This window comes from Phyllobates terribilis, unplaced genomic scaffold (assembly GCF_046119375.1).
Source record: "Phyllobates terribilis strain yellow unplaced genomic scaffold, ASM4611937v1 Scaffold_11__3_contigs__length_659146591, whole genome shotgun sequence".
In the NCBI taxonomy this organism is placed as follows: domain Eukaryota; kingdom Metazoa; phylum Chordata; class Amphibia; order Anura; family Dendrobatidae; genus Phyllobates; species Phyllobates terribilis.
Genome location: NW_027362771.1, coordinates 110,648,503 through 110,664,323, shown reverse-complemented (window position 1 = coordinate 110,664,323; position 15,821 = coordinate 110,648,503). Strand labels below are relative to the sequence as shown.

General features: G+C 43.3%; 1 protein-coding gene across 1 annotated transcript in view; it reads right to left on the bottom strand.

Moving 5' to 3' along the window:
- UTP20 (UTP20 small subunit processome component) overlaps positions 1 to 14,698 on the bottom strand; it is a 114,254-nt gene extending 99,556 nt beyond the window's left edge. Inside the window, exons 1-4 of the mRNA XM_073651470.1 lie at positions 14,529 to 14,698; positions 11,553 to 11,633; positions 4,390 to 4,456; positions 1,932 to 2,064 (exon numbers count right to left, since the gene is read on the bottom strand). Of these exons, the coding sequence (XP_073507571.1) occupies positions 1,932 to 2,064; positions 4,390 to 4,456; positions 11,553 to 11,633; positions 14,529 to 14,573 (326 nt within the window). The 5' untranslated portion in view covers positions 14,574 to 14,698. The remainder of the gene's footprint in view (positions 1 to 1,931; positions 2,065 to 4,389; positions 4,457 to 11,552; positions 11,634 to 14,528) is intronic.
- Positions 14,699 to 15,821: the final 1,123 nt, after the last annotated feature.

The following is a 15,821-nucleotide window of genomic DNA, read 5'->3' as shown; positions in this document are numbered from 1 at the left end:
CAGGGGCAGCTCACTTAGTTTCATTTCTCTATTTTCAGTGGTTTGTCTGGGAAACACCTTCCTCCCAGTACCTTCCTAACTTTAAAGGCTGTGTGAAACCTGAGAAGCCATTTATTACATTCCTATTAAGGTAACTGATAACTTTTAGAGCATTGAAATTTAAAAAAAAGGAAAATATAGCCAATTTTGTAGCCTGTGCCTGACAGGCGCAATGCCCCTAAACTCGTTATGAAACATATTGCCCCTGACGGAGGGTTAAGGTGTAATGTGTTACCAATGGTTTTCTTGGTGACTGTGGTCCCAGCTGCCTTAAGATCATTAACAAGTCCCCCCTCACCCTCCCCCCCACCCGTGTAGTTTTAGGTTGATGTCTCACCTTCCTCATGATCAAGCATTCCCCACAATGTGAGATTTTGCATGGTGCCCCAGATCGATGTCGATTGACAGTCATTTTGTATTTCTTCCATTTTCTTACTATTGCACCAATAGTTGTCTACTTCTCACCCAGCGTCTTACTTATGGTTTTGTAGCCCATTCCAGCTTTGTGCGGGTCTATGATCTTGTCCGTGATATCCTTAGAAAGCTCTTTGGTCTTTCCCATGTTGTAGAGGTTAGAGTCTGACTGATTAATTGAGTCTGTGGACAGGTGTCTTTTATATAGGTGACTATGTAAGACAGCTGTCTTTAATGCAGGTAATGAGTTGATTAGGAGCGTCCAACTGGTCTGTAGGAGCCAGAACTTAATGGTTTGTAGGGGATCAAATACTTATTTCTCACTGCAAATAAATTTATCTAAATTTATACAATGTGATTTTGATTTTTTTGGGGGGGATATTCTATTTCTCAATGTTAAAATTAACCTACCCTTAAAATTATAGATTGTTCATGTCTTTGTCAGTGGGCAAACTTACAAAAACAGCAAGGGATCAAATAATTATTTCTCCCACTGTATATAAAGGAGTGGTAGGGGATGATTTGAGACAACAAAGCAATGAGTGCTTTTACGAAAAGGAATGGCCATAAATGGGCACATTTTCAGGTGATTATTCTCACCCCAAAGTTGTGTAGGGGGATGTATAACAATTCAGTGGATTAAAATCACAAAATCGTTTTCAAACCATTTTTTTAACTGAATGAAATGATTCCTTTCAAATAAAGGAAGAACTGTTATTTACCAGCCCAAACCCCACCAATCCAGCTCCACCACCAGAAACAGATATAATGACAACCGTCCATCAGTCACTGGACCCTGCATCCAATCAGTGACGTCAGTGGTCAGATGACTGTATGGATGCAACATCATCACTTCTGGTCCCAGAGGAGGCCACGAGGAAGGAAGGAGGGGATTCATACTGAATCCATTAGCAGAGTAGCATCTCTATCATTCGATTTTGCTTTAACTTATATGTAAGACAGTCAGCAGGATTTCATACCCCAAACTGTTTATATGTTCATGTAGCTCTTACAAAGATAAGTCCAGCAATATCTTTACATGGTCAATACATTCCTCAGTTATTGATAAATCAGCATTTTAACAGATTTGAAGCCCCTGTCACTCCAGCTCTATTTTCTGCACAGTGCCGCCTCTTCCTGCCTGACTGATGGCTCCTTTACCTGAAGTAACACACCAAAGACTAATAGGCCAAGCAAGGGGCAGCTGTACTGGGAAGGGAATTGAGCTGTAGTGACAGAGGCTTCAGAGCTACATATCAATGAAAAAGATGATTTCCCAATAAGGGAGGAAAGGACTGGCCATGTGAAGGTATTGCTGGACTTGGCTTTGAAAAAGCTACATACATATATAAATAGTTTGGGGTGTGAAATCCTGCTGACAGATTCCCCTTAAGAGATCAGTGCCATATAAATATGTTAGATAAAGTAGAAGATTGGATCCCACAGTTATAGAACATCATATGATGACCTGTACGTACTCAAGCAGAGGCTGGTAGGCAAGGCTATTCTTCACTTGTAGGTGCGTCTTTAAACTTTGCACTATGGTATTCTGGTGGTAAACGAGCAGGTGGAATGACTGGCATTTGCTGCACACTTCCCTGTAGAATGTGACTGAAAAACAAAAAATTAGTCTATTAGGCCTTTCACATTACTAAGACAGATTGAAGTGACCCTTTTTAGATAATGCAGGTCTGTGGATACTTGAAGAAAAAGTTGACAGAAGCAATTTACATTGGATGCATTCAGCTTAACCCCTTCCCAGCAGGATGATTTTCCATTCTTGCATTTTAGTTTTTTCTCCCTTCTCATTTTTGCAAGAACCATAAAATTTTTTACTTTTTCCATTCGCATAGCTGTATGAGAGTTGGTTTTATGCAGGACGAGTTTTAATTTTGAATGGCAAAATTAATTTTACCATTCAACGTACAGTGAAAAAAAAAATTCCAAGGGTGGAGAAATTGTGCAAAAAGATGCAATTTCATTGTGAAGCAAAAAAAACCCGCAATTCTGGAGTTTTGAACATTTTCTTATTATTTTTCTTTACCATTATTAATCGGGTTGATTCATTTTATATTTTGAAAAAAAAACAAAAAAAAAAAAAATGGACTTTTAGATACCAAATATGGGAGGAAAAGAGGGGCGATTCCAATTTTTTTTTTCTTTAAACTACTTTATTCCCCTTAGAAGAAAGCGATTACAGCATATAGTATGAATGATTGCAGGTTTAAGTCTCCTATGAACACTAGCCACAGGAACGGTGACTCAGTGGTTACAACTGAAAATCCCACCAAGGACAACATCTGCAAGGAGTTTGTATGTTCTTCCCGTGTTTGAATGGGTTTTCCTCCGGGTTCTCCGGTTTCCTCCCACACTTCAAAGACATACTGATAGGGAATTTCGATTCTGAGCCCCAATGGGGACAGTGCCAAAGACATCTGTAAAGCGCTGCCTTTCATGGCAGGCATGAGGATCTTCAGAAGGCCCATGGCTGTCATGGGAACCAATCGGCACACTGCGATTGCATTGCAAAGGTTAATGGATGCTTAGAACACTTGCGGAACCACTGCTGAATGACTAATTGCCTCCTGAAGTCACATCATTAGTAAATTGAGTCCACATGTGTAATTTATTTTCAGCATAACTACAGCTGTTCTGTGAAAGCCTCAGAGGTTTGTTTGAGAAAATTAAGGCTCAAAAAGCATCATGAAAACCAAGGAACACACCAGACAAGTCAGGGATAAAGTTGTGGAGAAGAGTAAAGAAGGGTTAGTTTTTAAAAAAACAGCCCAAGCTCTGAACATCTCAGGGAGCACTGTTCAATACATCATTCAAAAATGGAAGGAGTATGACAACTGCAAACCCACTGGTGGTGGCAGCATCATGATGTGGGGAGGCTTTTCTTCAGCAGGGATAGGGAAGCTGGTCAGAGTTGATGGGAAGATAGATGGAGCTAAATACAGGGAAATCCTGTAGGAAAACCTGTTAGAGGCTGCAAAAGACTTGAGACTGGGGTCTCAGTTCACTTTCCAGCAGGACAACGACCCTAAACATTATGCCAGAGCTATAATGGAATAGTTTATATCAAAGCATATTCATGTGTGTGAATGGCTCATTCATAGTCCAGACCTAAATCCCATTGAGAATCTGTGGTAAGACTTGAATATGTCTGATCACAGACGCCTCCATCCAATCTCACTGAGCTGGAGCTAGTTTACATAGAAGAATGTCAGCCTCTAGATGTGCAAGGCTTGTAGAGACATACTGCTGCAAGTCATCTGGGGTAATTGCAGCAGAAGGTGGTCCTACAAAGTACTGACTCAGGGGGACTGAATACAAATGCACGTCACAATATTCAGATTTATATTTTTTAAACATGAAAAAATGTTTAAAAGTTCACAGGGTATGAATACTTTATCAAGGCATTGTAGTTGCTGATTGGTACAAATACTGGAGCAGTCATTGTCAGACAAAAGAAGAGGTGGCGGTACCGTTCACTTCACATTAAAGTTAATATAATGCAGACCCAGCCACTTTCAGATTACATGTAATTCCAGTGCTTTGTCTTCCCATAGAAAGACAAAAAGGATAACGATGGCAAGCTCTGCATTATATCCATTTCTAGGTATTCCAAAAGGAACATCTTACTGAACATTTACTTGGGCATCTTACATACTACAGTAATGCCATTGGCATCAAGAAACAAATGTAACAAATAATTTGTATCCACTAGCAATAAATTTGGTCACTAAAAGAGTACACCAATAGAGCAAGCCAAGACAACTAAAGTATATTGCAAGCAAGACTGGGACATGCATTTGTTGAACTCAGAACAATATTTCCATGTATATTGCAAGCAAGACTGGGACATGCATTTGTTGAACTCAGAACAATATTTCCATGTCAAAGTACTATACTGTATTATAAATGTGTACATACCAAAATTTTCAGTGAGGTTGAGATCTCTCCATTTCTGCAAACCTTCATAGAAATAGGTCTCCACTTCCTAAATCCACCAGAAAAAAAACATATACAAGTTATTTTAAACATGTCTTCTTTTTTGTCAGTTACAAAGGGCTCAATGTATGTACTGAAAAGTAGCTGATTCTTCCATTGGACCCTAGCAATTAAAGGGGTTTTCCCACCTTCAGGAAAGTGGACCCCAAATGCAGTAAAATACCTAAAATAACAAACAGAGCAGGTACTTTCCCTCCCTGGATCAAGCGCCAGGCCCCCACCGTTGCTTGGATCTCTGGGTCTTGACTGCAGTGGTGACTAGTGTTGAACGATACCTTCCGATATCAGGAAATATCGGATCGGATTGGATCGGGCCGATACTCAAAAAGTATCAGATATCGCCGATTCCGATACCGGAAACCAATGCAAGTCAATGTGACACAAATATCGGAATGAAAATAAACCCTTTCTTTCCTTGTAGGCTAATTCTACATGAAGTAAAACAACTAACAATAATGTAGAATGTATTGGGGGAGGTGGTTGCCCAAATCGATGGGAACAGTGCTCACAGTGAAACATGAAAAGCCGGCAATTCAGCAGCGTCATACACCGGTACCCGACAATTTAGAACAGAAAGAATAGAGCTTCACACATAGATTAGATAGATAGAAACATGTCAGTCACATATATAATAAGTACAGTGACAGTGTTGATTACTGTACTTGTCATTTAGTGTTAAAATAAAGGATTTATTAAAAAAAAAATTGGCGTGCGGTTCCCCGTAATTTTAGTCTCTAGCGGAGGTTAAGCAGACGGCTGGGGCAGATGTTTGAAGCCTGGGAAGGGGGTAATACCCACGAAGCTTCCCAGGCTACTAATATCAGCCCCCAGCTGAATACCTAGCCTTTACTAGCTATTAAAATTGGGGACCCCCCAAAATAAATGACGTGGGGTCCCCACTATTTTAATAGCTAGCAAAGGCTAGGCAGACAGCTGGGGGCTGATATTAATAGCCCAGGAAGGGTGCCATGAATATTGGCCCCCTCCCAGGCTAGAAACACCAGCCGTCAGCCGCCCCAGAAATGGCGCATCCATAGGATGCGCCAATTCTGGCACTTAGCCTCGCTCTTCCCACTGCCCTGTAGCGGTGGCAGTGGGGTAATAGGGCTGGGGTTGATGTCAGCTTATAATGCCAGCTGACATCAAGCCCAGGTTAGTAATGGAGAGGCGTCTATAAGACACCCCCATTACTAACCCCATAGTCAAAGTTACAAAAAAACACAAACACCCAGAATAAAGTTCTTTAATTGAAATAAACACACAAATCTTTATTGTTCTAAATTAAACCATACTTACCGTCACGCCCATTCCAGCTGAAGCCAACAATCTCCTGCAATAAAAGAAAAATAATAAAGCAACATCATCCTTACCTTTCCATGGTTCCCAGGACAGCTCCAGCTCTGCTACATCGAGATGACAGGCTGGACCGCAGAAGAAAGCTGTCATCCCGCAGAGACTGAGAAGCACAGGCATGCTTGCACTCCTCAGTGTCTCGCTGTGACGGCATCCAGATGAGCCGAGTTCATGTCCAATGAACTCGGCTCACCTCATGCACGTCACTGACAGCGTGGGAAAATTCTCACGCTTAAGCGCTGAGTGCAGGAGAATTTTCCCACGCTGTCAGTGACGTGCATGAGGTGAGCCGAGTTCATTGGACATGAACTCGGCTCATCTGGATGCCGTCACAGCGAGACACTGAGGAGCGCAAGCATGCCTGTGCTTCTCAGTCTCTGCGGGATGACAGGCTGGATGGCAGCTTTCTGCTGCGGTCCAGCCTGTCATCTCGATGTAGCAGAGCTGAAGCTGTCGTGGGAACCATGGAAAGGTAAGGATGATGTTGCTTTATTATTTTACTTTTATTGCAGGAGATCGTTGGCTTCAGCTGGAATGGGCGTGATGGCAAGTATGGTTTAATTTAGAACAAAAAAGAATTGTGTGTTTATTTCAATTAAAGACTTTATTCTGGGTGTTGTGTTTTTTTTAAATACTTTACTAGAAATTCATGGCGGTCATGTCTAATATTGGCGTGACCCCATGAATTTCGGGCTTAGGGCCAGCTGATAATGCCAAGCTGGCCCTAACCCCTTCATTACCCAGTGAGCCACCGCACCAGGGCCCTGGATGAGTTGGGTACAGCGCCAGAAGATGGCGCTTCTATGAACGCGACATTTTCCGGAGTGGCTGCGGACTGCAATTCGCAGCGGGGGGGGCCCAGAAAGCTTGGGCCTCCCTGTGCTGCGGATTCCAGCCCCCAGCTGCCTAGTTGTACCTGGCTGGACACAAAAATAGGGCGAAGCCCCACGTATTTTTTTTTTTTTTTTTAATTATTTCATGAATTTCCTGAAATAATTAAAAAAAATTGACGTGGGGCTTCACACTATATTTGTGTCCAGCCAGGTACAGCAGGCAGGAACGGGCTGCCCCCAACCACCAGCTGCCTATTTGTACCTGGCCGGACACAACAATATAGGGAAGCCCTTTTTTTTCTTAATTATTTCATGAATTTCATGAAATCATTAAAAAAAAAATCCGTGGGGCTTCGCCCTATTTTTGTGTCCAGCCAGGTACAACTAGGCAGCTGGGGGCTGGAATCTGCAGCGCAGGGAGGCCCAAGCTTTCTGGGCCCCCCCCTGCTGCAAATTGCAGTCCGCAGCCACCCCGGAAAATGGCGCGTTCATAGAAGCGCCATCTTCTGGCGCTGTATCCAGCTCATCCAGGGCCCTGGTGCGGTGGCTCACTGGGTAATAAAGGGGTTAGGGCCAGCTTGGTATTATCAGCTGGCCCTAAGCCCGAAATTCATGGGGTCACGCCAATATTTGACATGACCGCCATGAATTTCTAGTAAAGTATTTAAAAAAACGCAACACCCAGAATTAAGTCCTTTAATTGAAATAAACACACAATTCTTTATTGTTCTAAATTAAACCATACTTACCATCACGCCCATTCCAGCTGAAGCCAAAGATCTCCTTCAATAAAAGAAAAATAAAGCAACATCATCCTTACCTTCCCATGGTTCCCACGACAGCTTCAGCTCTGCTACATTCACATGACAGGCTGGATCGCTGCAGAAAGCTGCCATCCAGCTTGCCATGCCGCAGACACTGAGAAGCACAGGCATGCTTGCGCTCCTCAGTGTCTGGCTGTGACGGCATCCAGATGAGCCGAGTTCATGTCCAATGAACTCAGCTCACCTCATGCACGTCACTGACAGCGTGGGAAAATTCTCCTGCTGAAGCGCTGAGTGCAGGAGAATTTTCCCACGCTGTCAGTGACGTGCATGTGGTGAGCTGAGTTCATTGGACATGAACTCACCTCATGCACGTCACTGACAGCGTTGGAAAATTCTCACGCTGAAGCGCTGAGTGCAGGAGAATTCTCCCACGCTGTCAGTGACGTGCATGAGGTGAGCTGAGTTCATTGGACATGAACTCGGCTCATCTGGATGCCGTCACAGCGAGACACTGAGGAGCGCAAGCATGCCTGCGCTTCTCAGTGTCTGCGGCATGTCAAGCTGGATGGCAGCTTTCTGCAGCGATGCAGCCTGTCATGTGAATGTAGCAGAGCTGAAGCTGTCGTGGGAACCATGGAAAGGTAAGGATGATGTTGCTTTATTATTTTACTTTTATTGCAGGAGATTGTTGGCTTCAGCTGTAATGGGCGTGATGGTAAGTATGGTTTAATTTAGAACAATAAAGAATTGTGTCTTTATTTCAATTAAAGGACTTTATTCTGGGTGTTTGTGTTTTTTTTTTTTTAACTTTGACTATGGGGTTAGTAATGGGGGTGTCTTATAGACGCCTCTCCATTACTAACCTGGGCTTGATGTCAGCTGGCATTATAAGCTGACATCAACCCCAGCCCTATTACCCCACTGCCACCGCTACAGGGCAGTGGGAAGAGCGAGGCTAAGTGCCAGAATTGGCGCATCCTATGGATGCGCCATTTCTGGGGTGGCTGACAGTTGGTGTTTCTAGCCAGGGAGGGGGCCAATATTCATGGCACCCTTCCTGAGCTATTAATATCAGCCCCCAGCTGTCTGCCTAGCCTTTGCTAGCTATTAAAATAGGGGGGACCCCACGTCATTTTTTTTTGGGGGGGGGGGTCCCCCATTTTAATAGCTAGTAAAGGCTAGGTATTCAGCTGGGGGCTGATATTAGTAGCCTGGGAAGCTCAGTGGGTATTACCCCCTTCCCAGGCTTCAAACATCTGCCCCAGCTGTCTGCTTAACCTCCGCTAGAGACTAAAATTAAGGGGAACCCCAAGCCAATTTTTTTTTAAATAAATCCTTTATTTTAACACTAAATGACAAGTACAGTGATCAACACTATCTGTGTACTTCTTATATATGTGACTGACATGTTTCTATGTATCTAATCTATGTGTGATGCTCTATTCTTTCTATTCTAAATTGTCAGGTACCGCTGCTGAATTGCCGGCCGGCTTTTTTAAAGAGACGGTGCATGAAAACACTAATATTTTTTTAAATAAATCCTTTACACTAAATGACAAGTACAGTAAGCTGAGCGCTGCCATCCAGCTTGTCATCCTTCAGAGACACTGCAGAGCGCAGGCATTATGGGAACTTCCGATTCCGGTATTCGATATTGTAAAAGTATCGGAACTCAGTATCGGAACTCTGATACCGCGAATATCGGTCGATACCCAATATTTCAGTATCGTAATGCTCAACACTAGTGGTGACGTCACTTTGACATCATGCATTACTGTAATCTATCACTGAGCTCAGCCACTGGTGACATCTACTCAATACAGCAGCTGAGCTCCGTGATTGGCTACAGAGGTGATATCTGCTGTTGATGTGACGTCACCGCTACAGCCAAAACACACAGATTCAAACAGATGTGGGGAGCCAGTGCACACATGCGGATTTACCTGCGTGATTAGAACGCAGTGAAAATACACTGCATCCAAAGCGCTGATGGTTCCTGATCATGGGAAATAATGCACTCAACCTCCACGGCCTGTATGCTCGCTCACCACACAAGACTCCATTGCTGAACATAAAGCATGTTCAAGCGCGTTTAAAGTTTGCTCAACAACATTTAGACAAGCCTGTGAAATACTGTGAGAATATAGTCTGGTCAGATGAGACCAAAATTTAACTCTTTGGATGCCATAATACACGTTTGGAGGCCAAAAGGTACTGCGTATCACCCCAAAAACACCATACCAACAGTGAAGTTTGCAGGTGGGAACATCACGGTGTTGGGCTGTTTATCAGCATACGGCACTGGCAAACTTCATATAAGGAGGATGAATAGACAAATGTACTGAAATATTCTTGATAAAAATCTGCTGCCATCCACAAGGATGATGATGATGAAGATGAAACGAGGGTAGACATTTCAGCAAGACAATGATCCCAAACATACAGCCAAGGATACTCTCAATTGGTTTCAGAAAAAGAAAATTAAGCTGTAAGAATGACCCAGCAAATCACCACCTGACCTGAATCCAATACATTTATAGAAGGAACTTAAATGCACACACAGATCTCCTGCATAAATACAAACACAGCACTGCAATACATCACAGCTCTTCTACATACAGGTGCATCTCACTAAATTAGAATATCATCAAAAAGTTAATTTATTTTAGTTCATCAATACAAAAAGTGAAACTCATATATTATATAGAGTTATTACAAACAGAGTGATCTATTTCAAGTGTTTATTTCTGTTAATGTTGATGAGTATGGCTTACAGCCAATGAAAACACAAAAGTCATTATCTCAGTAGCATGGAGCAGATACCAGTAGGCAGGCCAGTACACCAGGAGACGTGGAGGGGGCCGTAGGAGGGCAACAACCCAGCAGCAGAGCTGCTACCTCTTCCTTTGTGCAAGGAGGAACAGGAGGAACAGAGCCAGAGCCCTGCAAAATGACCTCCAACAGACCACTAACATCCATGTGTCTGCTCAAAATGTCAGAAACAGACTCCATGACAGTGGTATGAGGGCGCAATGTCCACAAGTGGGTGTTGTACTTACAACCCAACAATGTGCAGGGCAATTGGTATTTTCCAGAGAACACCAAGATTGGCAGATTCGACATTGGCACCCTGTGCTCTTCACAGATGAGAACAGTTCACACTGAGCACATGTGACAGAAGTGACAGAGTCTGGAGACGCTATGGAGAACGTACTGCTGCCTGCAACATCCTCCAGCATAATCGGGGTTTGGCAGTGGGTCAGTAATGGTGTGGGGTGGCATTTCTTTGGAGGGCAGCACAGTCCTCCATGTGCTAGCCAGAGGTACCCTGACTGCCATTAGGTACTGGGATGAGATCCCCAGACCCATTGTGAGACCATATGCAGATGCAATGGGCCCTGGGTTCCTTCTGATGCATGATAATGCCAGACCTCATGTGGCTAAAGTGTGTCAGCAGTTCCTGCAAGATGAAGGCATTGAAGCTATGGACTGGCCTGCCCATTCCCCAGACCTGAATCCAATCGAGAACATCTGGGACATCATGTCTCGTTTCATCATGTCCTCGTCACCAACGCCACGTTGTACTACAGACTGTCCAGGAGTTGGCGGATGCTTTAGTCCAGGTCTGGGAGGAGATCCCTCAGGAGACCATCCACAACCTCATCAGCAGCATGCCCAGGCGTTGTAGGGAGGTCATACAGGCACGTGGAGGCCACACACAATACTGAGCCTCATTTCCTTGTCTTGAGGAATTTCCACTGAACTTGGATCAGCCTGTAATTTGATTATCATTCCAAATCCAGACCTCCATGGGATATTAATTTTGATTTACATTGACCATTTTTATGTTTTATTGTTCTCAACGCATTCCACTGTGTTTGCAACTGGAATATTTCATTCAGTGATATCTAGGATGTGGTATTTTAGTGTTCCCTTTATTTTTTTGAGCAGAGTAGTTAGGGCCCTGTCTATAGGAGTACAAGTAGCTTGTATATAGCACAATTAGTTTACACACAATACAGCGATATGGTGTGATAAACATATAAATAATTTGATGACATATCACACTACATAAAAACCATTTTATCTGCTTAAAGTTAAGACAGATGTATATCACAAATGTATATCTTACCTCTGAAAAGCTTTCAGTCCTGTCAATGCGATGTATGATGTCAATGTTCACATTTGCTAATCTTTCTGAAAACGTCAGAAACTAAAAGATAAAAAGCAGAAAACAATATATGATACCAAAACTGGACATACATAATATCAAAACAGATAAGGCTCTGTTCACATCTGCATTGAATTGGTGATTCTTCCAAAAAATACCAGACAAAATTGTACAACATGCTGCACTATTTTATACAGTAAAATGGATCCCATGGTGGAACCCAACAGACCCCATTATAGTCCATTCGCTCATAAGAGCACCGCTGACGTCAGTCACGTGGTGGCTCCAGCAGTGCCGTTAATTTCGTTGTTTTGCTATATGACACAGGTCTACGGAATTGACAATCTTACATGAGAATGAAACTTTTCATCACATCAGAAGCTCATCAGCAGAATACAGTGAAACCTCTTTGAGATGACCACCTAAAGTGGCATTGAGAAGTGGTCTTCTGGCCAAGAGGTTGAATATGTGATGGAACTGAAAATGTGCCCCAGGAAATCTGGTCTGGATAAGGGGTTGGTCTTCTCAGCCAGTAGGTCTTGGGCAGAGGTTTCACCTTAATTTACAAGCAAGTATATCATTTATTGAATGATGAAATAATAAATGGAAGATGATAACTTCTAGATCATTAGAGGACCAAGCGCAGAGTTCCCCACAATCATCAGAACATGGCCATTCACTTTTAGAATATAAAAATAGTGCTCATGCTCAAACACAGCTGCATTTATTCACTATGGAGCTGATGGAAAAGAAGAGCGCAGCGCTCAGCAGCTCAATAGGGAATGAATGGAGTTGAGGTCGGTACGCCCACTGCCGCTCCATTCTAATGGGGATAAAGGTGCCCCGTTCTGGCAAGCAATGGAGATCGCAGTGGTCAGATCTCCGCTAATCTATCTTGTGGATGGGTGATAATTTCTTCCAACTGGACAACCCCTTAAATACAATTAATTTTTTATTTGAGGGATTTTCAAATCACAACCATGAATCACCTATCCAGAAGTGATAAATGTTGGATCAGCAAAGGTCAAACTGCAGGAACCCCCAATGATTATTAGAACAAAGCCTTTTCCTTTGCACACACCAAAACCGTTGTGAAAATATGTATGAATGAGTGACTATGCATGGACGCTCAATCCAGACGTTATGGAAGTTTTTATGCCTGCAGTAGGGTATTAGTAAGCAGCGTACATGCTCTAGCGAGTAGCCAGAGTGCCAGAGGTCGGAGCACTACAGATCAAACATCAAAAGGGGTGTCCAGTTAAAACAAGTTATTATCCATGGGACAGGGGATCAATAAGTTATCACATATTCTGTGTATAGGTGATAAGTTATTGACTGATGGAGGTCCGACAGCAGGATATTGTTATAATCATTGGAATGGAGCAGTAGTGCACATGTGTGGCCTGCGCTGCATTCACATCCTATGGAGCTGCTGAACGTTGCACTTATTCCTGCAGCTCCATAGAAAATGAATGGAGCGGCAGTTGGGAGTCCAACTTGTCGCTACATTTTGTAATGGGACTAAAAGTTCCCTGTTCTGCTTTATCAGTGCACATCCCATTGCCTGGACCCACACCCCTCAGCAAGTTATCACCTATCTCAAGAATAGATGACTTGTCTTCAGTGTACCATCCCTATAATCACTTATACAGAGAAACTTTCATATACATTCTGTACCTATACCCAACATTCAATTTCTCCATAAGAGAAAACAATCATCACGCATGCGGATTGTACATGCGTTTTCCTGCCAGGGAATGCAGATGTGAAGCGTTCTTCACTGGCATTTCCGCATGCGGGTTGTCAAGCGCTTTCCAGGAGATTTTAGCATCACTTGGAAAGTGCTTGACAACTTGGTCACACTATATAAATCCATGCAACCGGCATGGATTTATATAGTGTGACCCGAGAGAATGGTTAAAAATAAAAAAATAAACCTATACTTACCTTCTGATGGCCCCCGAGTCTTGCTGCGCTCCTGTGCTGGCTGCCGGCAGCTCACGGTGCTCTGTACTGAAGGACCTGCCGTCACATGACTGACATCACCGCAGGTCCTACAGATCTGCCCGCAAGCACAGAGAAGGAGTCTGGGGGCCGTCGGAAGGTGAATATAATCTTTATTTATTTATTTATTTTTTTTTACAGCTTTTAATGGTACCTGTGTGTGGAGGAGAGTCTCCTGTCCTCCACACCCGGGTACCATGCGCACATTAGAACGCGCCAATTACGCAAGTACAGATGCAGTCTTGCGGAATTGGCGCGTTCTAATTCAAGTCAATGGCGGCGAAAACGCAGCGCTTCCGCAAAATTAATGGACATGCTGCGGATTTTTGAGCGCAGCATAAACGCTGCGGAAAAATCCGCAGCATTGGCATTGAAAGTGCGGAATTGTATTGGAGACCATGGGGGAAGGTTTACCAAGCGTTTACGCTGCGGAAATTCCACAGCATAAACGCTTGAAAAACGCATCATGGGCACACAGCCTTAACTGTAGCTTCTGCAGAAGTCTGCTCCCCAAGAGCAGCACTCATAAGGAGTCCACAAATTGTGCTGTTCATTACAAGAGCAGTGAAATATCCATAGAAGCCTATGGACATCCCTCATCTTGGTGACTATGGAGCTGTACAAAAACACTGGGGACACCGTAATAGGGGCCATACCCCATGGTAATATCCAGCACAACCCCCCAGCTAGCTGTGCACACACTGGCCGTGCACTGTGCTTACTAACAGCACAAACACAAGGCTTGTCCAGAATGGAGCGCAGGCTGGCACCCCCATTAGAGCAGCCTGGCACCCCCATTAGCGCAGCCGGGCACCCCCATTAGAACAGGCGGGGACCCCTAGCGCTGCAGCACTGAATCTTCAGCCCCACTCCACCATGTATACATGGTCTCTCACGTGAGCCCCGGCAGCCATTGCTCGGTCACTGACTTACCTTATAGGTGTTCTCGGCCTTATGGTGAGATGACTTCCCCTTCATGGCTGATGAGAGGTAGGAAGCTGTATCACTATATATTATAGTCCACTTTCTCGTCTGCAGCAAAACCACGTTGCTAGTTACTGGGAGCAGCCATATTGCCTCGGAGCATCAGGCAGGATTTCCGGAATCCTAATTCAAGTTGCCAACCACAATGTACACGCATGCTCGCCAACCGCCATCTTGTGACTGGCGTCAACGCTAGGGAGAAGCTAAACACGGCGTGGATTTCTTTTGTTGAGAAGTGCTAGCGTGCGGGAGAGTGTCCGTTTGTGTGTGCTCTTGTATTTCTGCCAGCAGCCCCAGTAGTAGGCCCGGCTAGGGCTAGTTACTTTGTAGTAGCAGTGCTGGAATACTGTAAAGTGCATGTGGTGAAATGATCCCACCTCACTGCTCTAGGACCACCAGAGTCCCCAATGCATTCATTGCACTGGTGTAAGAGCATGGAATCAGACTATGTTATTGCCAAGCTTCAAAGCAGGGAAAAGTGTGAACCTCGGGCTATGGCTCAGTGCAAGAAAAATAATCGAGTGAAAATTAATTAATTAGGGACATCAGTTATATATATATATATATATATATATATATATATATATATATATACCAGGCATCACATAAATATAGATAGATTATATATATATTTATTTTATACAGTACAGACCAAAAGTTCGGACACACCTTATTTAAAGATCTTTCTGTATTTTCATGACTATGAAAATTGTACATTCACACTGAAGGCATCAAAACTATGAATTAACACATGTGGAATTATATACTTAACAAAAAAGTGTGAAACAACTGAAAATATGTCTTATATTCTAGGTTCTTCAAAGTAGCCACCTTTTGCTTTGATGACTGCTTTGCACACTCCTGGCATTCTCTTGATGAGCTTCAAGAGGTAGTCACCGGAAATGGTTTTCCAAACTTTTGGTCTGTACTGTAGATATATAGATTATCTATATATATATATGTGATGCCTGGTAATCCCCCACCACTTCAGCACTACCACTCCAATGTACAGTCCTGGACAAAAATTTTGAGACTTGACACAAATTTTGTCTTTCACATTTGCTGCTTCAGTGTTGTTAGATTTGTAGTCAGATGTTTCTATGGTCACTAAAGTACAATTATCAGTATTTCAGAAGTTTTTACACTTTTATTGTCAAATACATCAGATTTGTACAAAGACTGAGTATTTACAGTGTTGTCCCTTATTTTTAAGACTTCTGCAATTTGCCCAGACAGCTGGAT